Source organism: Carassius gibelio, chromosome A6 (assembly GCF_023724105.1).
Source record: "Carassius gibelio isolate Cgi1373 ecotype wild population from Czech Republic chromosome A6, carGib1.2-hapl.c, whole genome shotgun sequence".
Classification (NCBI taxonomy): Eukaryota; Metazoa; Chordata; class Actinopteri; order Cypriniformes; family Cyprinidae; genus Carassius; species Carassius gibelio.
Window position 1 is genome coordinate 15,854,939 of NC_068376.1, and position 25,480 is coordinate 15,880,418.

The 25,480-nt window shown below is 38.4% G+C and overlaps 1 protein-coding gene across 1 annotated transcript; it reads left to right on the plus strand.

Moving 5' to 3' along the window:
• Positions 1 to 24,823, plus strand: LOC128015520 (zinc finger protein 644-like). The gene is made up of 6 exons (XM_052599400.1): positions 1 to 110; positions 15,961 to 18,699; positions 18,859 to 19,401; positions 23,688 to 23,801; positions 23,896 to 24,001; positions 24,074 to 24,823. Exons 2-6 carry the CDS (start codon positions 15,978 to 15,980, stop codon positions 24,285 to 24,287), a joined length of 3,699 nt encoding a protein of 1,232 aa, XP_052455360.1. The 5' UTR covers positions 1 to 110; positions 15,961 to 15,977; the 3' UTR covers positions 24,288 to 24,823.
• The last annotated feature ends 657 nt before the right edge of the window (positions 24,824 to 25,480 follow it).

The window sequence follows — 25,480 nt, forward strand, 5'->3', positions numbered from 1 at the left end:
AGAATATTAAGCAAAATGGCGACATTGTAATGGATGGATGATGGAAAAAAGGACTGTAATCAAGTACCATGACAAACTTGTCCTATGTTATATTGTCATTCTCTAGAAAGGTAGGTTTAAAACTTACGAACATCTTCCCTTACCGGATGTGTGTTTAACCGTGTTGAGAGATGGGAAAAGTGGCATGAGTACTCGTATGGGAACGAGAGCTAATACAAGGGCATCAGGTATGTCAACACCGTGCCAGTCACGAATTGCGCAAGCTAACATTTCAGCCCTCCGTTGTCAGCTCTGAATAGTATTATATTTGGGGAAAAGTTAGACACTTCTCTGCCATCTGAGCGCACTCGCGCGGTTTCTCGCTTTCCTCTGATAAACACTTCATACACACTTTTACAAGACAGATATAAAGTTGGTTTGACGTGTGACGTTTGTCAATTGTCAGAGATTCAGCCTCGCAAATCTTCAGTAATTATTTAACGATTTAAAGAAGCACAAGGACAAGAAACATAATGTGTTACAATTGTTTTCAAATATAGAAGAGCACACACAATGTGTTTTAATTGTTTTAGTCTGCCTTAAAGGGATAGTTCACTCAAAAAGGAAAACTATGGGGGGGGGGGGGGGGGTGAAGAGTTGGAAAAAAACGGCATTAAGGGACCAGTGGATGGAGTTTATTTTTACAGAGCATCAACGGAGTTGTGCAAGTGTTTTTGTTTGTTCCCTGCATTTCGAAGATGCTTGTTCACAAGGCCCAGTTTGACGACGGATTTGCGTATCGTTTATTTCTTAAGGATGATGCAATCCCAACGAAAAAGGGTCACGATCGTGTGTTGGAACCGCAGGCGGTGAGTAAAACTGCTTCAAATATCTCTGCCTCCTTTGTTAGTGCGTCCCCTCCCATGCCAGAGACCCGGGTTCGAGACCCGCTCGGAGCGAGTCGTTGCTGCTGCTGCTTTCGTTCAGTTTCAGACTCTGGATCTGATTCTGGATCATAAATAAACGGCTGAATCTGACTGTAAGCCATGGTTTGTTTTGGATGATGGGTTTTTCCTCACGGTAATGTCACAACTTCCAAACGCTCTCAACGCAAAAGCCTACTGGCGCTCGTGATTCTTTAGCTCCGCCCACACGTCACGCCTCCAGTCGGTCGTGTTTTTCCAGGAAAAATCGGCACAGACTATCTTTCTCTTATGAATATAATAAAACTAAAGACTTTTTGGATCTATGAAGGATGCAGTACTACTCTATATGTACTCAAGATTAACAGGATATTGAGTGAAAACGAGCATTTAACCCCCCCCCCCCCCCCCTTTAATGACTCACCCTCATGTTGTTCCAAACCCGTTGACCTCTGTTCATCTTCGGAACACAGTTTAAGATATTTTAGATTTAGTCCGAGAGTTTCTGTCCCTCCATTGAAAATGTGTGTATACGGTATACGGTCCATGGTTAGAAAGGTAATAAAAACATCTTCAAAGTAGTCCATGTGACATCAGAGGGTCAGTTAGAATTCTTCGAAAATACATTTTGGTCCAAAAATAGCAAAAACTACAACTTTATTCAGTGTGGTCTTCTCTTCTGTGTCTGTTGTGAGCGAGTTCAAAACACTGCAGTTTAGTGATATCCGGTTCGCAAACGAATCACTCGATGTAACCAGATCTTCTTGAACCAGTTCACAAAATCGAACTGAATAGTTTGAAATGGTCCGCGTCTCCAATAAGCATTAATCCACAAATGACTTAAGCTGTTAACTTTTTTAATGAGGCTGACACTCCCTCTGAGTTCAAACAAACCTATATTACGGAGTAATTCATTTACTTAAACAGTACACTGACTGAACTGCTGTGAAGAGAGAACTGAAGATGAACACCGAGCCGAGCCAGATAACGAGCGAAAGATTGACTCGTTCTTGAGTCAAGATCTGGTTGCATTGGTTTTCGGATCACCAGCAGTGATGGGAAGTTCGGTTCTTTTCCGCGAACAGGTTCTTCCGGACAGTTCGATCCAATAATTGAAGAAAACGGTTCACGAAAGAATTCAAACGGTTGTTGGTTTTATTTAACTTAACACAACAAAAGCTATTGAAATGGAACAATTGAGAAAAAGCTCGCAAACCATTAGAGATTGTGCAGTTCACTTGTCTTGACCAAGTTTGTCCTTCAGAAGTTTAAATAAATTAATGTACGTAAAAATTGAGAAACTCAATTAGAGGAGTTTAAAATGTGAATCAATTCATTAAAAATACACAGTCTGACATTTTTTTTTTATTCTCTGAAGTGTAACACAACACAAGCTATTGTATTGTAAAAACTGAGAAAAAGCCCTGGAAGCTTCCCAAAGAGTTTGCAGTACACGGCCCCATAGAGGAAAACATTGCAGTTGCTTCGATTGAGCTTGATATAAAAAAAATGTGAATAAACAAATAAAAAATACACAAAGTTTGACATGTCTACTTTAAAGGGTGTTTCTTGTTAATGGTTCATAGAACAAAATTTACATGCTGGTCTCATGTACAGAACTATAAAATGATGCACGATATTGAAATGGCAACAAACACATATTTATTTCTGATAAATACACTCTTCTGTCCCAATATTAACGGGTGTGTCATGTTACTGATTCATGCAACAACATTTAAATGGTGGTAATAGTCGTGAAACTTGCAACAAAGCAAAAGCTATTTAAATGTAAGGAATTGAGCAAAAAGCTCACAAAGCCTTTCATAGGTGATTGCACGATGCAATTAATTTTTTTCCTTTCTCTTTGGAGTGTTACAAGCTCTTGGTGCATAAAGCAGATCTGTAAAGTTGCAAATACTAGAAAATCCAAATCAAAGTCTCATATCCAAAGAGATATTCTTTATAAAATTTAAGAGTCAACCACACCACCCTAAAATGGCTCGTTCTAACACTTCCCCATGTCACGATGTGGGAAGATTTGCATAACACCATTCAAATTTTCACGCAAAGAAAGAAGGCATAACTTTTATTCTCACTGTTGCCGCTGCCGCCATCGTTGTGAAAGCGAAAATACTTATTTTGGCCTTCCAAAAGAGGATACAACTAGAAATCAGTGGTTAAGTTTTATTTACAGCACTGTTCTGGAACAGTTCAAACTAAATAGTTAGATGTGTGCAGTGTATTTTAAGGAGGTCGAAGAAGAGTAACATAGAATGCCGGTGTAGAATGGCCGAACTTAAGGCTTGGGCACTTCACATTCAGTGTTCCTTTCCGTCTCGCACACAGCCATGTCCGCACAGCTTTCAAAAGTATATACTCAACTCAACATGCGCAGTACCATGGGGTGCACGGATGTGTGTGAGCCCTCTTGATGATGAGAATTACCTAATGCCGACGGTGCGCGTATGGCCGAAGTATACTTTGGCCTTTACGCGATCGGCAACCAGACATTTTTTTGCCTTTAGACAACTCTCTGTTCTGGACTTTCACAATGTAATTTATGTGATAATATGAAGTCTGTTAATGGCCATTAACACAGCCCAGAGATGCTGAAGACGCACAAAGAAAAATATTGTAGCAGGCAGATCACTCGCTGTTCATGATGCACATACTATTGGAAGAAAATCCTCAATATTGATTTGGGTGTTTATATGGATGTGTTTATGAAGGGAGCTGACTGTCTTCTGAAATGTTTACATGGTATAATTTCACAAAGCTTGTCAGAACATTCTGTTTTTGCTTCAAACTGGGTTATTATTAAATCAAATTATGTGTATGGTTATTATTATAGAACTAAAGGATATTAAATTATATAAATTATATGTATATGAATTACATAACTAAAATTAAATAACTAATTACAGATTTAGGTTAAATAAAGATGTCAGTCTTGAATTTTTTTCTCTATAGGAAACAAAGAAAAAAATAAACAAATTCTACTCTTTCTAATATTCAGCATGTTGCTCAAAATCAAAATATATTGTGTATATAAAATATATGTTTTACCCAGTTGTTTAAAAATAACACATTTCAGAGCTGTAATAACTTTACCATGAAACCGTGATATTTTTGCTTAAGGTTATCATACCGTAAAAATCTCATACCGGCCCATGGCTACCCAGGAACTACTTTCCCCCCAGACCTGTTGCTTTCTGCATTTCTGCGTTCCTCAATACAAAGTACGAAAAAATGTCGGACTTCGGATAGGATATCAAACACCACTGCCTCCTTTCGTTTTCATTTAAGAATAATAATAGCCGCAGAATAATCTTAGTTCAGGGAAATGTGTATATATACAGCCATTACAATTAAACTAAATATTATATCAGTTGCCTCTTTTTATTTTCCTTTGACGCTGAGGTAGAAGATTGTATTTTAAACTAAATTATGTATTGGTTTAATTTTCTATAGTATGTGTTCAGTTATAGTTCTGTGGCTAAAACCACTATCAAAAATATTTGTCTAATCTGTAACAAGACACACCCATTGAAGTTGTGTAATAAAACTGTGTGTTATAAATTAATTTATTAAGAAATTAGATTTCAAATTCAAGTCAAAACTACTGAAAACAACACTTTGCCAGCTTTATCTCAACTGTTTATTTTCAATAGCATGTTTTCTGTTAAATTAAAAGTGTATTTAATTTAAATGAATGTATTTATTGGTTTTAATTTCAAAAGCGTGTACTTTGTCAGCGTGTATCATTCTTCTGTGAAAACATTAAAATGTTCTCACAAGGACCTTGAATCAGCCTACTGCGTAACCAATGGATTATGGAGTTATGATTTGTAATATTGTTTATTTTATTAATATATTTATTAATATTAATAATATAATATTAAGTTTAAGAGTATGATTATTTATTACACAATTTATTACACCATATTAAATCTACTTAATTTATAGTATAATGGACTGTATCATATCTCGACATTGTTTAAGATCTGCACAGTATCTTTTACTACAGCTTGTGAGTGGTTAAATGTTGAGTCAGGGTTTCCGCGGGGTTGTAAAAGGTAGTAAAAGGTAGTAAATTCAATTTAAGAATCTCTGTATAAACCCTGTGAGTGTTATTTGAGTGTTTCCTGTGAAGCTAATGTTAATTAATTGAGCTTAATTGAGCTTAATACTCCAACTGAAAATGCAGTGTTTTATATGGTTACTGTAACACTATAAAAAACTCCATAATCATGGGAAGAAGGAGGCGGGAACCGGCGACATTTCAAATCAAAGTTTTAATAACAAAATAAACACAAAACAGCGCGAAAAATAAACAAAAAATAAAGCCCAGGCCTGGTCCTCTCTCGTCCTTCTCGTCATTTCCCAATCACTCCACTGGCCTCACTCCATTCCCACAGCTCTCGGCCCCGCCCCACTCGTCACAGTTACATTTTATTTTAATGGTCCCCTTAATCAATCAACTATAATCAACTTTGCAACTACATGCCAACTAACTCTCATTAGAGTATTAGTATGCTCAAAAAAGGTAGAATCGGCTCATTCAGCCAATAAAGTGTAGGCATATGTATTTCAAAATTGTGTCTAGTACTATATTAATTACAAAGATTTAATTGGCATCATTATTTCAAACGACCCGACCACAGCCACCCGCTCATTTTGGATCAACCTGCGCATCACTGTTAGGCAATGGACGCGGCCTTGATCGGAGGGAATCTGTGCACGGTGCTTTTGCACGCTGCAGCAAAGAAACCTCCCGCCACAATATTTTGATAAATCCTTCTTAACCTCCACTGGTCAATTTATCAGATGCACAAACTTCGTCTTGCTGCATGACAACTTTGAGTGCCAAAGTAAACTCTTTTTTTCTTCTTCTGCTAACCCTGTCAATATTCACTTTTTTCATTTGCTCACTAGTCAGATGTTTGACTAGCAAGTATGTGACTTGTCAGCCGTGACGCACAGACTATCTACACTTAAAATGTCACCCTTGATTATTTATTTAATAAAAACTGTTGTTTATACTATTATTATATAGCAAGGACAGTTTGGAAATATAACCCAGTATGTCACATTGTTGGTGTTTGTGGGCTGTTATTGCAAATATGGGACTGTATAATTTTAGTTTTTACTTTCATATGTTCTAAGTATCCTTATTATGGTTTGCATAATCAGTTATTTGCAACTCAGTTTTTCCATTCTAAATTATCTAATCATAGTTTCACAATAAAGCTGTTCTTACACACACTTCTGCATACAGTGATCATACATATATTGATTGCTTTGTTACCTTAGACACTGGGTAAATGGGGGCCAGAACACAAAGATATCTACCTTTTTTATTGTAGTTTAAAATAAAGCTGAGGGCAGATTTTTTAGTTTTATAGCTGAGATGAAGCATTATTACATTGTTTCATAGATTTCAGAAGATTTCATGGTCATTTCCACTTCACAGTCATGTCTATTAATATTATCTACAATAGTAACTTGTTACAATAATAAAAAAAAAAGCTTTTCAAGCAAGGTATAATGACTGTTTTACCTCCCACTTATTGCACAGATACTTAAATATTGTTTTAAGTTGTGTTTTTAGTTTACTTAAAGTGACTATAGACAAATGAGGACAAATGAGGTGTGCTCATTCCCAAATTATAAAGTCTTGCCATAGACAATGATCATTATTTGGAATTATTTTGCTGTTGGATCTAGTGAGTGACCAGTCAGAATCAAGAATTTCAGAGAGCTTGTAATATTAAAATGCACAATTCACGTATGCACCGTCGAATCCGGTAATAGGGCTCAGGCACATTCAACCTGCAACCCGCATGTCCACAAATACATGATCAAGTCCTGTGAAGACAGTTTACACGGCAAGACCAAGTAAATGAAAATACTTTGAGCTGATTTTCAAACAAACTGATTATGTGCCACTCACCAAGGTCAAATATTTGCACCAAGACAATTTTAGAATGTGCAGAATTATAAAAATTGGTCCCGTTTTCATTGTTTTTGCTGGTCTCCCAGTTCGCAGTGTTCTAAATGAAGACACGGGGGACTGTTTTAATGGAAGTACACTGGCCTGAATTAGCAAGCCAGCACTACTGCAGCTGGGCCGGAGAGATATTTCAGTAAGCTGTTGATCTAGCCAGAACATTGAGACCTGCATAAATCTATTAGAGGAAGAGGCCATGAGAGAGAGAGAGAGAGAGAGAGAGAGAGAGAGAGAGAGAGAGAGAGGCCTATTTATCCAGCGCTATGCTCTGACTATTAGCTGCTCATTCCATATCATTTAACCTCTAGCATGATCTCTCATCACTATATTAGAATGTAATGAGCTCTGTTACTTAAATGAGATGATTAAACCGCTTTGTTTGGTGAATCCTAGCAATAACCTAAAATTTCACATAAAAAACTACAGGGTACCAATGTTTGGTAGATACTAGTAGGAACCAAATATATTGCTAAAAGAATAACAATTTGGTGTCTTCTGTTTTCTGTATTGTCACAAATTGTAATAATGTTACTAATCATTGCAAATTGTTAATAAGCTTGTGGAAGTTTAATTAAGGAGATTAAATGCTGACAGATTTAGGCTAGAAAAGGCGAATGTTAGATTTGTGCCTTCGCTCATGTTGCTGGAAAGCTGGAGCGACAGCGCTCTGGATGCCTGTACACAGCACCAGGGGTGCGTGTAATGTTCCAGATATTTGGTGGCATGTCTCAACACCTTGAGCTGAGGCACAGATGTGTGAACTGCTCTGATACTATAGCTGGGTGTGATCACCAGTCAAATTAAATCAGAGCTGTCAGTTACGCTTGTCACAGGCATAGCTACTTCCTGTCAGCCTGGAAACCTGGCAACCTTCATCTTCCTCTAGCAGCCCTGCAGATAAAGGACAAAAAAGGGGAATCTGGGTATAATGTTGTGTTAGCAAAACTGCCAAAATAATTTTGTGTAATTGGACAATGATCCAACAGAGTTGAGATGATAGCAGGAAAAATGTTAACCTGTCTGCGTTCGGCATTCAAACGATATCTTTGTCTCTGAAGTTTGTCTTGGGATGTGTGCCAGAATTATTTGACAGATGTGATTGTCACCCGTTAAGCTCGTTCCAAGTCAAGAGCATGCCTCTCTCTTAGCGCAATTCTCACAACTTTGAAACCGATATGGCATGGGTGTCCCGGCAGTCAGTTTTCCACACCATGGATGAGCAAATGAGAACACTTCTTCCTATTAAAGACTTTATGAGGGAAGTTACACACGTAAAATCTTTCAGCTCACCACAAACAGACTGCAGCAGCCTCAGGCTCCAGATCATTTCACACTGATGACTCCACCACTAGGGGCCAGGATTTGATCACTAATGCTCTGCAGGGTGCTACATTTGGTTGCAGTTAATAGATATGAATGCTTCTCTCTGAAGATTCGCTAACATCTATGCCATTTATAGTCTATTTTTAAATAATTGTAGTTGTGTCAGTATGCAATGTTGATAACAATATGACAATGTTACTTAGTCTTAAATGAACAGCTGAAAATGACATTGAATATTGCTTGATTTTTGTATGCATGATATAGTGTATTGAGTAAAAGTATTGAGTAAAATTAAATACTCATTTAATACCAGTTTTATTTGAACTCTCGTATCCAGTTATCACAGATTCTTGTATTTAAAAATATGAGAACTGCATAGGAACAGAATCCATCGGAACGGACACGTTTGTAATTGCCTACAAGAGATTCCAAAATCAATAGGACCAAGGCCATAAGAATGTTCTATCAACGCTGAAGGGTGTCTCTTACTGAGCACCAATTAACCAAAATTAATTCCACTGTTTCTATTGATTAAAAGGGTAAAGGCAAAAGTTTGCCTGAGAAATTAACTCAAGACCCAAAAACCTTTTTCTTGTCAAAGCCTTCAAGGTTGTGGTTCACCAATCTCATTACATTTTCCAATTATTCCTGAAGTTGGATGTGATATTTTAGAGCTTTGAACAGAGGTTGCAGGGTGATGTGTGACTATAAAGCATTTCTGTCAGGAAGAAATCTCTGAATTATCTGTGGTATTAAGAGTCTAGATGAGTGTGTGATTGGTTTACCTGTGCTGTCATTAATTACACTCATATTCTGCTTATTGATACTCTGTACAACCGGAGTATGAAAATAGAAGAATGGAAGCATCAATTATCATTCATTTTTAACCTAAGAAATTTTACTTTTGTCCACAGACACATAAATCTTTATTTTATTTATTTTAAATATTACCCTTAATATATTTGTTATTTTTTATATTTATATTGATATTTATTTTAAATTTCTTTTGTTTTCTTATTTTTTTTCTGTATCATTTTTTATTTTTATTTATATATTCCTTTTGTTTTTACATATTTATTTAATGTCATTTTGTTATAGAATGTCTGGCAAAATGTTGAGTTGCCAGAGCCATCTGTTGGTCATCAGAGGTAATGACCAGTAGGAAGTAATAGTTCTGTCCACACATGGAATGTATTTAAATGTAAATATAATAAAAGTAATAATATTAATAGCGACTTTATTATATTGGATTTATATTTAAGTACAGTCCTTGTTTTGCACTTTTGTGTGGAACCACAGTTAACTTTTGAATTGTGCAGAGTCCATCCTGGCAGAAAGTTTTGCTGAGATTCCATTAAAATTAAGTATTAAAACCTGATATTTGTTACATCTTGTTGCTGAAAAAAATCTGTTTCCAATAGACCTGCTCACTGTTTCTGAAATGCTTATGTTCACACCAAGCTATGTTTGTTTATAGTTCAAAAGTAAAAAAAAAATATATATATATATATATCAATCCAGAACGTGCCAGCAAGATTCATTTTTAATGAGCCTAAAAGAATACACATCACACCTCTGTTTATCAATTTGCACTGGCTTCCAATAGTTGTTCGCATAAAATTCAAGGCATTGATGTTTGCCTACAAAACTACCACTGGCTCTGCACCCATTTACCTAAATTTGTTGCTTCAGACTTATGTGCCCTCTAGAAGCTTGCGCTCTGCAAGGGAACATCGCTTGATTATGCCATCCCAAAGAAGCACAAAGTCGCTTTTACGGACTTTTAAATTAAATGTTCCCTCCTGGTGGATTGACCTCCCCAACTCAATCCGAACAGCTGAGTCCTTAGCCATCTTCAAGAATCGGCTTAAAACACATCTCTTCCATCTTTATTTGACCCTCTAACTTTAACACTCACTAGTCTAATTCTATTCTTAAAAAAAAAAAAAAAACAAATCTAATTACCTTTCTAATCTTTTTGTATTCTATTTTCTTTTCATTTATTATGCAATTGTGTGTGTGTGTGTGTGTGTGTGTGTGTAAAGACCTCTAACACTAGCTTTTATTCTATCTGTTTTGTTTTTATTTATTATATTATTTAAAAGCCCATGCTATGTGTACTATTAACCTAACTGAGACTTGTTATAGCACTTATATATCATTGCTCTTTTAGTTGTTTTTGATTGCTTCCACTGTCCTCATTTGTAAGTTGCTTTGGATAAAAGCATCTGCTAAATGAATATCACCCGATCTGTTGTTGATCAAACGGAAACATTTTTCACTTTTGGTTTGCTCAGCTGCATTTTTACTTTATGGAGTGCCGCATGTTGTGTACAACCAGACGGTGCAGCGAGGAAAGTGGCTTCGGCGCCCTGTTATTGATAAGAGCATCTTAATTGGAATAAAGAAGGAGGGCCTCTCCTTCTGTCTTTTGTATACATTTACTGTTCTACTCATTAGCTTCCCACAGTCTCCCAGCTAGCATCTTCTTTACAGCCCGCTGGGAGTCTCTCGGGAGGTTATTTACATCTCTCCATGGGGCCTTTCTCAGGCTACCGAGCACACCCCCTACCTCTTCTGCAAGAATGCAGCTTCCTCTTTGATATATTTGGGAGTTGCTCTGATTGAGTGGTGTTAATGACCAGTCTGGAGGCAGCTCCGCCTCCTCATTCAGCTTTAATAGATACCATTGACAAGCAGCAGGGACTGATAAAAATGTGATGATTTTTTAATATCCTAAGGGAGCTTGTTCAGGGGGAGACGGACCAGAAAGTGCAAGCTTTGCTTTGTGTGGTTAAGAACGGGTCGTTTTTTAATTTTATTTTATAAGCACAGTGTTATTTTAGATTAAGTTTTGGTTCAGAAAGTCAGTTTGAATGGGTTTACTTCCATCAGTTTGGTCCTGATTTAGATAGGAATCCTCTGCCACTCTTTGCCCTTTTCCACTTTCTTCGCTTTTATTATTTTGCTCATGTTTTAGCTTGCGCGGCACATTACATTTTAAGATAAGGTAATAAAAGTTGTTTCATCCTGAAACCTGCGGCACTTGACATTTCTCCAAATTTAAGCGTATTGATGTCTTCACGCTTAGACCTGATCCCGTCCTCGGTGTGTAGACAAGCGTTGACACTGACGTGCTTTCATCTGATTGGTCACGTGTCTTCAGCAAAGCGGCAGCGACAACGTTAGCTTTTTTCTTCCGCACTACTCAAGCAAGACGAGCGCATGCGAGTCTGCCCTCGATCACAGCGGTAGATACGTGCCCGTGCAGCCCTGCCGTATTTAAATCCGATATCCAGTAATCATCAGATTTCACATAAAGAAAAGTCAACACCGTACAACACAGCTGAATAAGCACCTACAACTCATGACCTGAGAGGAAGTATATTTCATGGCGTTTCGCTTTCATATTTTACACAGAATAGTGTGCAACAATCAATGTTTATTTTTCAAGAGATGTGCCACTGTGTAACAAACTATCTCAGTGATGCAACTCCCAGAAAACTTTCGCCCCCTTCTCTAAAGTGACAAACTCTTTGCATCATTCTTTAATGTGAGAGAGTGGCTACTGGTTTAAGGGCCTGTCGACCTGCACTACTTCGCACCCACTGCCTGCCTCACAATAAGTGCGCCCTCATTAAAACCGAAACCCCAGATCTGCTCAGCTTTTTCCCCCTGCTCTCTCGCTCCCTTTTTAAAAAAAGCGAAGTTTTAAACTGACAAAGCCACGGGAAATCCCCATCAGACATCCCCTCCCTTAATCTGTCTAATTTTGAAAGGTATTGTTTAAGGCTTCAAAGTTTATATGGTTTAATCCTCCTCTAACACTACAGAGCAGCAAACGAGGCCATGTCAGCAGCTCTGGCACCACTAATCTACTTCACACAACAGAAAATCCTTCTTCTAGATAAGGCTGCATAGGTTTCCTGTGAACTCGCCTTTTGATGTTCCTTACCTGCTATTGAACATGACTTCTGTCTTAACCCAACTGTCACTCACTCCCTGTCCCCTTTTATCATGCCCAGTGACCCCCCTTTCCCCTCTCCCCGATCCTAAATCTACCATTAGGAGGAGCAGGTGTTTCACTCGCTCTATTTTAGGAAAGAGTAGTGAGGAGAGCTGGAGATTGAGTCTTTCAGTATGTGTTGATGCTTATTTAATTTGGGTAAAGGAAGGATGCGCTCTTTTGTTTTGAAATCCAGAGGCAAATTTGTGTTCACTGTTTTTTTTAATTTTTTTATTTTTTTTGGGGATAGTTAACAAAGCTGCAACGTTGCATCACCTTGGCTGTGAATGGCAACCCCTGGAAAATACACCTTTTGCGGTGCAGTGGCAACCAATACGTTAGAGTTGGCAGCCTTGGGTCCTGGTAAAGCAGCGGTTTGTTCGACACAGACAGAGAGATCTTTAAGGTAGCTGCCCCGTGGTCTGTGGAGATTGTGTGTTGAAGCAGAATTATGGCTGAGCTCTCAATTTCCACACAGTGTTCAAAATAAATTGGATCTTTGCTACTCTCCGTGCATCTTTGTTTCTTTTGCAAATGAAAGAGGAAGAGGGAGGAATAAAATGTACTCGTAATGTATGCTACAAATAGTGTGCAACAATTGACGGCTCTCCAATGTGTATTTGGTTTCCTATAGCTCAGACAGTAGAGTGTGCAAAGGTTTTCATTTTCAAGGAAGAAATGTATAACTTAAATGCAGTCTAAGTCACTTTGGATAAAAGTTTCTGCCAAAACTATAAACACTGAGTGTTTATCTGGAAAGGTTACTACAGTGGTCAATCCTTCTTTCTTATTAAACAGTGACTTATTAAACAGACTTATTAACTGAGACCTCTGAACACATTTCACAAATTCTAATTCATTCAAGTCATTAAATTCATCATAAATAATGACAAAATATAATATGAAATTCCCAAATATATGAGGATTCCCCAGAACATCTCTTGTCCCGTCAGCTGTAGCATGTGCTGTGTAACCCAGCAAACCCAGCTCCTGTCACTGCTACTTTGTGTTCACAAGACTGTTTGAGTCGAACTCAACGCTATTCTTCAACATGGCAAGAGTAGAAGAGAAAGGACGGGCTCTCCTCAGTGTCTGAGAGGTGTCAGGTTGAATAGCTACCTGTTTGTTTGCTCACAGCTGTGCTTTGTTAGTCTCTCACACTTGAGAGGCGGCTTCATAAATTCACAGCGTGTCAAACAAATCAATAACTCCCATTAACCGAGGAAGATTCTCTGCTCTGTACTTGAGGGGCCACGGCCTCCCCCCCTTTGTTTAGATGTGTTTTTTTTTTCCTGTGAAGGAGGAAGAGTGGATGGGGAAATAGACAGGTAAAAGAAAGAAAGAGAGAGAGAGTAATAGATAAAGTGAAATGGAGTTGGGCATGTTGCCGATTCACATAGACCGATAACTGCTCTGAATGACTTGCCCCACTTGGTTTTTAGTCCTCCCTTTTAGGGGAAGAGTCTGAGAAAACTACAAGAGGTTTCACGGCTTCATTCAGTTGAATGAGTCTGGAGTGTTTTGGGAACCAATTTGTGTTTCATAACTTACATTTGCAGAAGAAAAGTGTAATATACAGTAGGTCCATGTCTTCACCCTACTTTAGGAAGTTATTTTTAAATAGAGATCAATTTTAGTTCTTCAGCTCTCATATAGAACATAAATTATGGTTCTTTGCATTTGTAGTACATCATATAATTGTATTCTTGGAACATATACTTTCAACTTTTGGCCTTTTGTCACCATCATAAATCCATAGTAGGTGGAAAAAAAGTTGAAGCTCCGAAATGGAACATAAGTAGTTTGTATTCTCCTATGATTAATAAACATCCAAGAAAAGTTTACCTTCTGGGGATCCAGAATAATGTGTAATGATAATATGCAATTATCACCTCTTATTTTTTTCAGCAGTAACCTCAAGATGAGGTGCAACCCGAGTGTTAGAACAAGTGCTGATGGAAAGAATAGGGGCTGAGAGAGAAAGAGAGAGAGAGAGCACATGACATATGTGTGTCGTCTAAGTGTTAAGTGCTCTTTTACTTGTGCAGTTAATTTATACTGATCACAGGGGGACCTCCTCGGATTCATTGTTGTTTGTGAATTCAAACATGTTCATTACTGAGCATATTTCAAGGAGGGAAGAAAGAGAGTTAGAGCAAGATTGAGAGAAAGAGCTAATCGCTTCAGATTGATCTCCGCGCCGAGCGTAAATGTATTTAAGCTCATAATCCTTGTAAATAGCTTCCAGCAAGGCAAAGGCAGCCTTTTAACATTGACTAAATGAAGTAAATAGAAGCGAATTAATTTTTAAAAGACGCATTGCAGTTGAACCCTGTTTGTTATGTATGGAACAGATCAGTGTGGAAACTGGAAGCTAATGAGGCCTGTAAATTTAAAGCTAAAATCATATTCTGAGGCTTTGCCACCCTGCTGTTTAGGGGTTTGCAGTGAAGTTCGTTTTTAAATGCAGAGCGTCTGTTCTCCCTCTGAAAGCCCCTCACACCCCAACAGATGGAGAGAATATGGAGCTCGGAAGGTTTACCTAGGAGGTGGTAACAGTGAAGCCACTCATTAACACTGAATTTAACACTTCGTTAGCAACGCGGCTTCCTGTTGAGAGCAGCTAGTTCTGAATGTCAAATCCTCAGAGCATACACCGTGGCCTAGCAGGACTACAGCAAGCCTGGGCCCCTTTAACACACCCTTTAAACATAGTCCTGTTGTCCCACAGGTTTGTTGGTGTTGAGCTGTTGAAAACCATCAAATATAATTAGATCGGCTGATGACACCTGAGGTATATTTCTCTGGCTAGTCATGAACGAGAGCGTTTCTACCTGAGTGTGTGTGTGTGTGTGTCTGTCTCTCTGTGTATGTGTGTGCAGTGTGCAAATTTGTCAGGTTTGAAGTAACAACAGTCTCGTGCTGGGATGTGCTTTGGCACATCAGAGAGTGATAAGACAGAATAATATGATCTTATTGGTGGTGTGCTTAGTTCCCATGGAAATTGGTCAATTTTAGTTGGTGACTGAGAACTTTGGTGGAAGGAACGGGAAGGTTAGTTCCCAGAGATGCGTTCACATAATTAAGCTTCCTCACCAGGACTTCCAGGGCTAACGTTGTGATGTGTTGGGGAAAAAAAGTGGTGACAGTGGGTGTTTGAGATGCATGTTGTGGCAAAAAATGATGGCCATGTTTTTTCGGCCACCATTAGTATGTTTTAGAGAGCGTGGTTCTATTGATGCTACATATGCATTTGTGATGCATTTTTTTTCCCATAGGGTCTAGTAATTTAATCATAAATACATTAAAATCATACATACAATGACCTGAACTATTTTTGGTGTCTGTGTTTTAAGTTATGAATTAAAATTGAATCTGATATTTTATATAACAAAACTGCTTATTGATATCTGAGCACTAAAAAGTACTGTATGTGGTGCGGCCTATAAAGTTATGTTCCAACCAACATACAGAAAAAAATAAGATACAGGAAAATATATAATATAATATATATTTTATATACATACATATATGTAAATTACTTTAGAAAAGTTTCTTGAAAGTAAAAGAAAATGAAGTCAACATGAATACAAAGACAACTTGGCACCCATGTGTTTTCTTGTCTTTTATCAAGGATACTGTCCATCATGACATTGACCATTATAAATAGTTATATGGAGATTCTGACTTGAAAATGATTGCTTGTCTCTCTTTCACAGACTGTGTTGTCTCTGTTATGGCGGCAGTAAAAGAAAGTGTAAAGGAAGACAAAGTAGAATCTTCCTCTGATGACACTCAAGAGCTGACAAGCACATCTTCTCCCAGCAACAACAATAACAGCTTGGATCCACCAGAGCCCCTGCCCTTGGACAGTCACCAAAACCCTTTAAATGGAGTCCAGCCGAACCCATTTGTCTGTGGTAGCGTCCTTGCTGCCCCCAGCACAAACGACTCATTGCCTTCAGGAGCACTTGTTAATGGAGCTGCTTCACACTGTACCTCAGAGGAGCCCTACGTCCACAACAAAGACATGTCCCCTCTGCCCGGGACAGACACCAGCCCTGAGGTGTTACCGCCTCCCAGTGAGCTTCAATCAGACACCCGGCAGAAAACAGAAGGGTGCGCCCTAAAAGTGTGGCCCGCACGGGCCTCATCTGAATCAAACAACAGTGACTTTGAGGCCCCCTTAGATATTCTGGTGGGGGAAGGCTTGGATAACAGGCCAATCAGCCGACTGTTGGCTAGAAAGGGAATCAAAGCAGGGAGCTTATGGGACTTTGATTCCGAGTTTTCAGAGAGTTCCTCTGATGACTGTGATGGTCTGAACTGGGGCCTGCAGGAGAAGTTCATGCAGATACTGTTGAAAAGCAGTGTAGCAGTTGATGGAGTAAGAACAAAGGTAGAGATTGATGAAGCTCAACCTGCCAACCAAAGACAGAGGATGCGTAAAAATCACACCACGGAGAGGGCTGACACTGGAGGACAGGTTTATGATGGCTTTGATTACGCATCCCAGTATTCCCTAACCGACGACGACTCTGATTTTGAGTTGTCCATTAACAAAGAACATGCCTTCAGGAAAGAGCCAGAAAGTTTGAAAGCATATGCCGGCTTGCGCCTGGAGAAATTCTGCGACAAGTCAGCTGCCGTGCAGGAGCTAATTTCAAGCGAGAAGGAAGAGAGATGTGATGAAGGCAGCAGCGACATAGAAACAAACACCTACACGGGTGAAAAATCGGCACGGTTAAAGACAGAGACAAGAACAGGCGAGGAACTGTCCTTTTTCCCATGTTCAAAGTGCAACTGTAATTTCATGGAGAAGAGGCATTTGCATAGGCATATGATGTATCATTTAGATAGGAATAATAAGGTGAGACAAGAAGACATTCCCCGACCCTTTATATGTAGAGAGTGTGGGCGTTCCTTCCGATACCTAACCTTTCTGCAAAAGCACATGATAATCCACCAGGTGCGGAGGGAGAGGCTGATGGAAGAGATTAAAGGTTTCAGTAAGATAGATGTCGAGGGAAGAAGAGCTTGTCTTCAGTGTCCCCAGTGTGTCTTTGGAACGAAATGCCCCAAAACTTTTGTCCATCCTGGCAAAACTAATGTGATGGAGAAGCCGTCTTATAGCTGTGAGGAATGTGATCACATGACTATGACTGAAATGGAGGCACAAGGGTGCACAGCTCACCACAAAACATGTGGCAAGACAGGTGACTTTTTTGTATGTCTAAATTGCACATTTAGAAGTAAGAATAGATATAGTTTCAAGAAGCATGTGGAGCTTATCCACGGGCAGAATTATAAGAATTATGAACCTCAGCCACACAGCAATATGGATGACCACATAAAAGCTGTGTTGAGTCAACCCCAAAACAAGGATTCATCTTTACTGATGCCAAAGATTCGAAGCACAGAGAAACGGTCTGTTAAGGACAGAGGTGAGCTGCCCTTTAGGCCCAATGGCTCAGCTGGCCTTAATGTGAGAAGCACAGAAACACAAAAAGCCTGTGATGGTTTCAGCTCCTCGCTAATCAAATGGAGCCCTGGCAGCCCAGCAAACAAGCTGTCACCATTCTCACCGAGAAGTGACAAGCCAAGCAAATTATCCCTTCTGCCTACAGAGAAAATAGACGTGACAACAGGTCTCCCGTATGTCAAAGAAGACAATCAAGAATATGAAAGCGCTGTCTCCGAAAAGAGGACAAAATATCTTTCCAGCTTTGACGTACATCTTACAACCAAAACAGAGATTGTGAGTAAAGCAGCCTGTCTGAACCTTGGCACTGAGAGCTGTCCCAAAGATCCTTCAACCAGTGGTACTTTAGTGCTGCAGCACAAAATGCCCTCGAAAAGAAAAATGTCAATCCCGTACCGCAACACCCATGCCAATATTCCTCATGTGCGTCTTCCAAAATGTGAGCCTGAGTCTCCACAATGGGACTCTGCTGCACCACAAGAGGGAGATGACTGTGAATGTGCTCAGGATTTCAGCGACTGCACCAAAGAGTTTTTGGATCCGTTTCATAGCAATACCCCCAGTGATTTTTTCATCCCTCTCAACAACAACATTCCGGACTATACCAATGATACTTATCCAGACAATAGCATAGAGGTAGACAGTGATGATATTTGTACATTTATAGTGAAGGAGGAGTGTATTGAGAGTATAATAAGTGAGGATAACTCTGAACATGTTGTTTATCAGCAAAGTGACCCTTATACAGAGAATTCTGTCAACCCTTTGACTTTGGTGGGCAGGAAGTCCTGTCCCTATTGCCCTGCAGTGTTTGAGTCTGGGGTGGGCTTGTCCAACCACGTGAGAGGACACTTACATAGGGTGGGGCTAAGTTATGATGCTCGTCATGTGGTGTCACCTGAGCAAGTGGCATCTCAGGACCGCCAGCCACGCATACGCAGAAGAATTCCCCCCGTGAATCGCAGAATCAGAAAAGGTGATTATTGTTCACCTTTCCTTGTTCAAGTCATTGTGATTTTAGATAATGCTTTCAAACTAAAATCACACAAGCATAAGCTATATTTGTATATGTGTACAAGCATTTCTACATGTAACTTAATTTATTTAAAGTAATTATGTGCTTTCATCATGGCAGATAAGCCAGAGTCTAAATCCGAGCATACCTGTCCGCTGTGCCTGGGCTGGTTTGACACTAAGACCGGCCTCTCCAATCATGTGCGGGGTCACCTGAAGCGGATTGGCAAGTCAATTTCAGGCGCTAGCAAGTCTCCTCTCTGCATCCTGATGGAACTTCTTCAGGATGAGACGGAGAACATGAACATCATGAAGGTGTTTGGTTCCAGGCCACAATTATCTAAACCTTTTGTCTCTCAAAAGTTTGCCAGCAGCGATGGACTATTTCTTACATCCTCCGGCATTCCCATGAAGATCCATCATACAACTGGAACACCAGATGAATGGACTATGATCAAACCCCCCCAGGTTGACAGAGAGAAAAAAAGGACAGATAAGGTCCAATCTAGCACTTTAGAGAATCTGCTCAGGAATAGGAAAATGGAGCAGGAAATGGAGGTTGAAGGTCACTCAGAGGAGGCCAGGACCCCTTCGACCATCTCCTCCACTAGTGGCAGTTTACCGAGAACACCATCTGTGAAGCTGGATCCTACCTGGAGCCAAGGTTAGGAACCACACACTCACTCATTCATGTGTCATTGCTGCTCAAATTAATTCAATATTAATTTACATAGGGAAACCTATTTTATGTCTTCCTCTGAAATTCCGAACAAATTATTTCAGACACCAATACTACAGCTTTTCTTCTAGTAACAAGGCTCATTAAAGTGCCTTTATTTGATATTTGAAGCCATTATTAGTCTCACTGAATCTCTCAAAGAAGAAACATTAATGACAAACCATTTAATGTGTACTTACAGTATTTGTTCTTTCACCATCAGCTTCAGTTTGTGTAAGTGTCTCTAATGTGTAGAGGTGAACAGGTTAATAACTAGTTAATAATAGCAGGTTAATAATGACCCCCAGTCATTCAAGTTCAAGTTGAAGTGAGGCCGGTGACACACTGGCTGCGTGGCGTGAGCATCGCGTGTCTGAAGCGTCCCAGAAGCGTCCCAGAAGCGTGGTGGCTGCCTCGCATTTTCTGTGTCTTTACACACCAGAACCGTGCCTGGCGCGCTGCTGCTGTAGAGGGAGATTGTTGACAGACCAGGCTCTTGTCTTCATGACAACAATAGCAACTTTTTTTTACACACCTACATGTACGCCTACTGATAAAGGACACCGTCAAAAGTATTTACGGCGAAATAGATTATATTTGACAGGTGCAATATTTGAAAATCAATAATTATTTATTTTTTTAATTACATTTATATCTGAATTTATGTCAACCTATAGACTTTCAAATATCAAAATATCATGAATTCATATGTATTTGTGTACAAAATGATATATAAACACATTTTCCTATTATATATTGCCTGGAAACGCTTCCAACACGAGCGTGTATTGCGTGAAATATAGGCGTCGGTTCTATTTCTAGCATGCACGCGTTTTCCGCGCGGCTCGAGCCGCGCCTGAGACGCGCGTCTCACGCAGGCGGTCTGTAAGCTCTAACCTGTTAACATGGGAGCCGAATTAAAAACCGACACGCCACGCGGCTGAGACGCTTGCGCCACACATCCAGTGTGTCGCCGGCCTGACAGAATTAACCTTTTTGCCACATAAAAGAATAAACGTTTGAGATGATTAGCTTGTTTTATATGTATGTACCAACTATCATGACTTAGAATTTGGTTGCAGCATTTAATGGTTTACAAGAGAAAAATTTAAGTGGATAGTGACTTTAATATCTGTTTATTCCTCTGTTGTAAATTTTATGCATTTAGGAGATGCTTTTATCCAAAGCGACTTACAGTGCATTCAGGCTAACATTTTTTTACCTAATTGTGTTCCCTGGGAATTGAACCCACAACCTTTTGATCGCTGAGCCACAGGTTTACTTTTTTGTACAAAGTACAAAGGATTAGAAATTCATATTCACATTTAAGATGAAAATACTTAAAGGTACAGGTTCTATGACCTGCCACTAGAGAGCACACTACCAAAACAATAACAATTGAGTGGTTTGATGATGCTAAGAAGGAGCGTGGAATGATGGGATTTGTTGTCTTTTAAGCCCCTTTGTTGACTGCACTGCCCCGTGTCATTGTTTAGAATAGGAATTTTCTCATGATTTACAAGTAGTTGAATACATTAGAGATACTGTTAATAATCAGCTGGACAAAATTAAGCCTAGCTGTTTTTTTATATTTTACTGCAAATATCTTACAGATTGTACCTTTAATGTATTTGACTGCATATGCCCATTTAACGTCAAGTTTAGTGGCTGAAAAAATATTAGCCTCTTAATTAAGGTCATTCATTTCTTTTCAGTTTTTTTTCTCATGCATTGTAAATTGACAAAGAGAGCTTGGAGGTACCATTGATACTGAGCAATTTTATTGAAAACAAAACCCCTCCATGACAAGTAGCTTTTGCCTGTTCACTGACAGCTGAGCATGTGATCTGTCTTGTTTCGAGTGATGTTGAATCAAAGAATCTGAGAGTGACTGACAGGTGAGGTTTCAGATATCTGGGTCATAATCCAGTGATGAACAATCTTTATTCACATAACATTGGGTTTTTATTGTTGTTAGTTTATTGTTAATAGTTATAGCCCTTGAAGTGCAAATTATAAAGCAGTTTCTTAAGTGCCATACCATTGATTTGAAATAGTTACAGTTAGCATGGGTAGAAATGATAAATGCAGTGTAGCATGACTGCACAGTCTTGTTCCACAGCTGCTCTCATATGTTTTTCCACCTCTACTGCCTTCATTATTTACAGTGCACCTTAAAACTCAATTTAAGTCATACACTCCATATTAAATATGTATGACAGATGCCTCATACTTAAAGACAAAGTTATTTTCCTGTAACCTTGAAGTTGCCAGTTGATGCCATTAAAAGAGAGAGGGAACACGAGATTCAGAGAGTTCATGGTGAAAGTTTGCTACTCATTGAAATATTGTAGCAGGTACAAAAAGAATGAATGTCATCAAAAGTGGCTTTGAAATTCAAATGTAAAATGCATAGTGTTCTTTTATGTACTACTGGAAACACATCAGCTGTATTTGCACATTTTTGTTTCATGTCTACCCAAATAAAACTCTCATTACATTAATAAAAATCGAATTAATGAAATCAAAAAAATCACATTAATTTCACAGGTTGTTCATTTTAATTGGATATACAGTGTTAACTAAATTAGATTTGACTGTTCAACCAGACTCAAATAATCAGGTCTGTTTTTTTATGTTCTGCTGGAACTGGAGCACTATAACAACTATTGTAGGATGTTCAATGATGCAAGTTAGAAAAAAAAAAAAAAAAAATCTTTGTTCATGTGTATTTTTCCATCTTCAGTTATGTTTGTATTAGGGCTATCAATTGAACATGTTGATTTGGTACGATAAAAAAGTGATGTTATATGATCGTGTAAACAACTAACACAAATTAAAAATTCATGCCCCTTGACCCTTATGTAACTTCCATAATAAAGAAAAGTACTACCTATATGCAAATCACATATTTGCTAATTCTGTAGAGGCCCAGCGGACACTATAGCACAGGATGAGTAAAAAATAACGTTGACATCGTACACATTATTTTGTTCAAAAACATAGTGCCGTGTATTAGATCAATGTTGGTGGTCTGACGACACTGCCTGGAAACCTTAACTTACTAAATTGTTTTAAAAATGTGGCACTCATGGTACAAGATGCTGAAAAATCAGCAATCTTTTGATCTATGCATGAGCAGTAATTGGAAAAAGAAATGTGACTGAATTCTTGAATACTCCTAAATCTACCTCTGACAGAGTTATCAAATTTGATTGTGAAATAAATTGTGGCTGTTGATGCAATTATGATGTAATTAATTCTGATGAAATTAATTTAATCATGTAATTAATTTTAGCAAAATTTAAGACCCACTTTATATTAAGTGTCTAACTGTTGCAATCTTAAACCAATTATTTGATACAGTGCACTCACTGTGTACTTGCATGTTTTACATTGTACTTGTATAAAAATACCTGCAAAAAAATTAATTAATAATAATAATAATAATAGTAATAATACATTTCTGTAGTTACATCTACAGTATAATTACACTGTTGACCCTCCTAATACTTTCAACCGCAGCCTGAAACCTGTCCTAGCCATAATCTTAACTGTAAAGTAACCCTAACTGTATCAAAACTCAATAGCAGCAGTTATGCAATACAACATGAACACAAACACATCGTTCCTGAGTAATGTTTTCTTGACCCAAGTATACTATGTCACCTAGTATAAAGTGAGACCAAAATTTCTAATCAGCTGACAGCCTTAGGTTGTAATTATTGTATTATTTTAGTATTTATTACAAACCCTGGTTATTAAATATATTTTTGATCATGAAATATTTGTAGCATGTATTATTACCTCCTGTGTCCCCTGATTCATACAACAGTTGTAGATTAGAATTAAATGACACATGTAATTTAAAAATACAAAGAGAGCAGCTTGCTCATTTCAAACTTTGCAGCTAAAAACAAACAAGCAAACCATCAAACTGAGTGCAGATACTAACTGAGAACATATAACTACATGTCCTCAAAAACAGAGTGCACAGACGATCTTTATGATTAGAAAACAGATGGAGTGGGAGGTTATGACACTCAGGGAATCACAGTTTTATTTTCTTCAAGCTGCTGCATCCCTTTTCTATATTACACACTCATGTAGCCATATAACCATGCTTTTTCTTTTGAAGAGCAGTCATTATTGGAGAGCAGATACAGAAAAAAAAAGCACAAGGTCATCTAAATGCTCATTAGCTTCTAACTTTTTATTTATGTGTGATCCAGACAATAAGAAGATCTGCAGCCACTGCAACACAACGTTCCACAGCGCTGTCAGCCTGTCTAATCATCTTCGGGCATATGCGCGACGGAAGGAAATCGCCTTATTAGAAGGAACAAGTAGGGTTTCATTCTTGCTCTTTCAATCTAATCTAATCTAATCATCCAGCTACTCAGCTTTTTGTTGATTTTAATGACATAATTTGTTTCACAGCATATGGTTGTAAACAGAAGAGTCAGAGATCAAGGCCTGGGCCAAAAAGGAAGGTGTTTTCATCTTCACGCGCGGCCTGTGAAGTGATCTACAGAATGACCTGCAGGTACTTTATAGCACTCCTGCACTCTCTCCTACCACTACCAGGAGTTCTCATGTCTGTCTTGCTCTCTCCCAGGTTCTGCGATCTGATCTTCCAGGGTCCTCAGTCAATTCAGGAAGACTGGATCAAGCACTTGCAGAGGCATCTTATGCACACGAGTATCCCCGGCGTGGGTGCAGGTATGGTGGAGGTTTCTGCGCTGTGTAAAGAGCGGTGTTCCCCATCTCCCCCCGAGCACCTGCTTCTGGATACAAACCCTCCTCTCAGTCTGCCTGAGGGGGTCTCCTAAGCCACGTTTACACACCAGCTTCACTCGCTGTACACCTGTTCTGCACATGTTCATAAACACATCTAATACTATATATATATATAAATAAACATACAGAATACTAATATAATATATGATATAAATGAAAGACTTTCTTATATTGCATACTATTCTTTTTTTATTTTCTTTGGTGTATTTGCCTATTTTATTATCTCCATCTTTGGTTATTTGTAAGGGCATGCTATTTGCAACATAGATGTAGAGTTCGGCTATATTTCGATCTTTGATGTGCACATTAGGCAGTCTCTCGTCACAGACTGCAGTCCTCAGCTGCCGTGACTCGCACGACTAAAATCCTGCAACTAGATTTTAGAAACTGTCCAAATCATGCAATTCAGAGGTCACTGTTTAGAACATGGCACTTATGTTGACTTGTCAGCTTCAAAGATAGCTGCAAGGACTTATTGCAAATTACTGTAATGTTTATTACACTGACAAAAACAACGTATAACCTTTTTTAAGAGAGTATATCAACATGATAATATATATATATATATATATATATATATATATATATATATATATATATATATATATATATATATATATATATATATATATATATATATATATATATTATGGTTAAGAATTATATAAGAATTCTATGGTTTTTCTATATTTAAAACCATAAGAGTTTTGTCTACTCTTATGCACCATTTAACACATTGAGGAGAAAATGATCATATGAGCATTAGAGCCCAAATCATGTAACACACAATCTATTAATGCCATTATCAAAGAAATGAACTGTGAACTGTGAACTTTGACAATATGAGTGTATATTTTTCAAAAGGTTTCTAGGTGTTTAGTAAAATCATGGGCAATACTGGCATGATGCAATATTAATGAGATGTATCTAGATAATGTCAAAAAAGGTCATTGTTCTATTGTACATTGCTGGAACCCCTGCAAATACTGTTTTTGCTCATCATTTTATGGTGCTAAAATGTAAGATATATCACAAATGTATGACAGCACAACTAATTACCATGTTACTTTAGGATACTTAAGAGAAGCTTTACCGCTCATTCTTTCCGAGGTAAATGATTTCTTAGCATTTGATTGTAAATAAAGCTGTAGGTAAATACCAAATGGAGGTATAACCCTCCATGACCTGGTCAACCTTTCAAATAGTTACCATGTAACTATATACC

Bases quoted from the DNA above. Each gene is read 5' to 3' on its own strand.
- LOC128015520 (XM_052599400.1), top strand. From the start codon at position 15,978: ATGGCGGCAGTAAAAGAAAGTGTAAAGGAAGACAAAGTAGAATCTTCC. The intron at 23,802-23,895 runs GTAGGGTTTCAT...TTTGTTTCACAG, and splicing joins CGCCTTATTAGAAGGAACAA to CATATGGTTGTAAACAGAAG. The intron at 24,002-24,073 runs GTACTTTATAGC...GCTCTCTCCCAG, and splicing joins ATCTACAGAATGACCTGCAG to GTTCTGCGATCTGATCTTCC.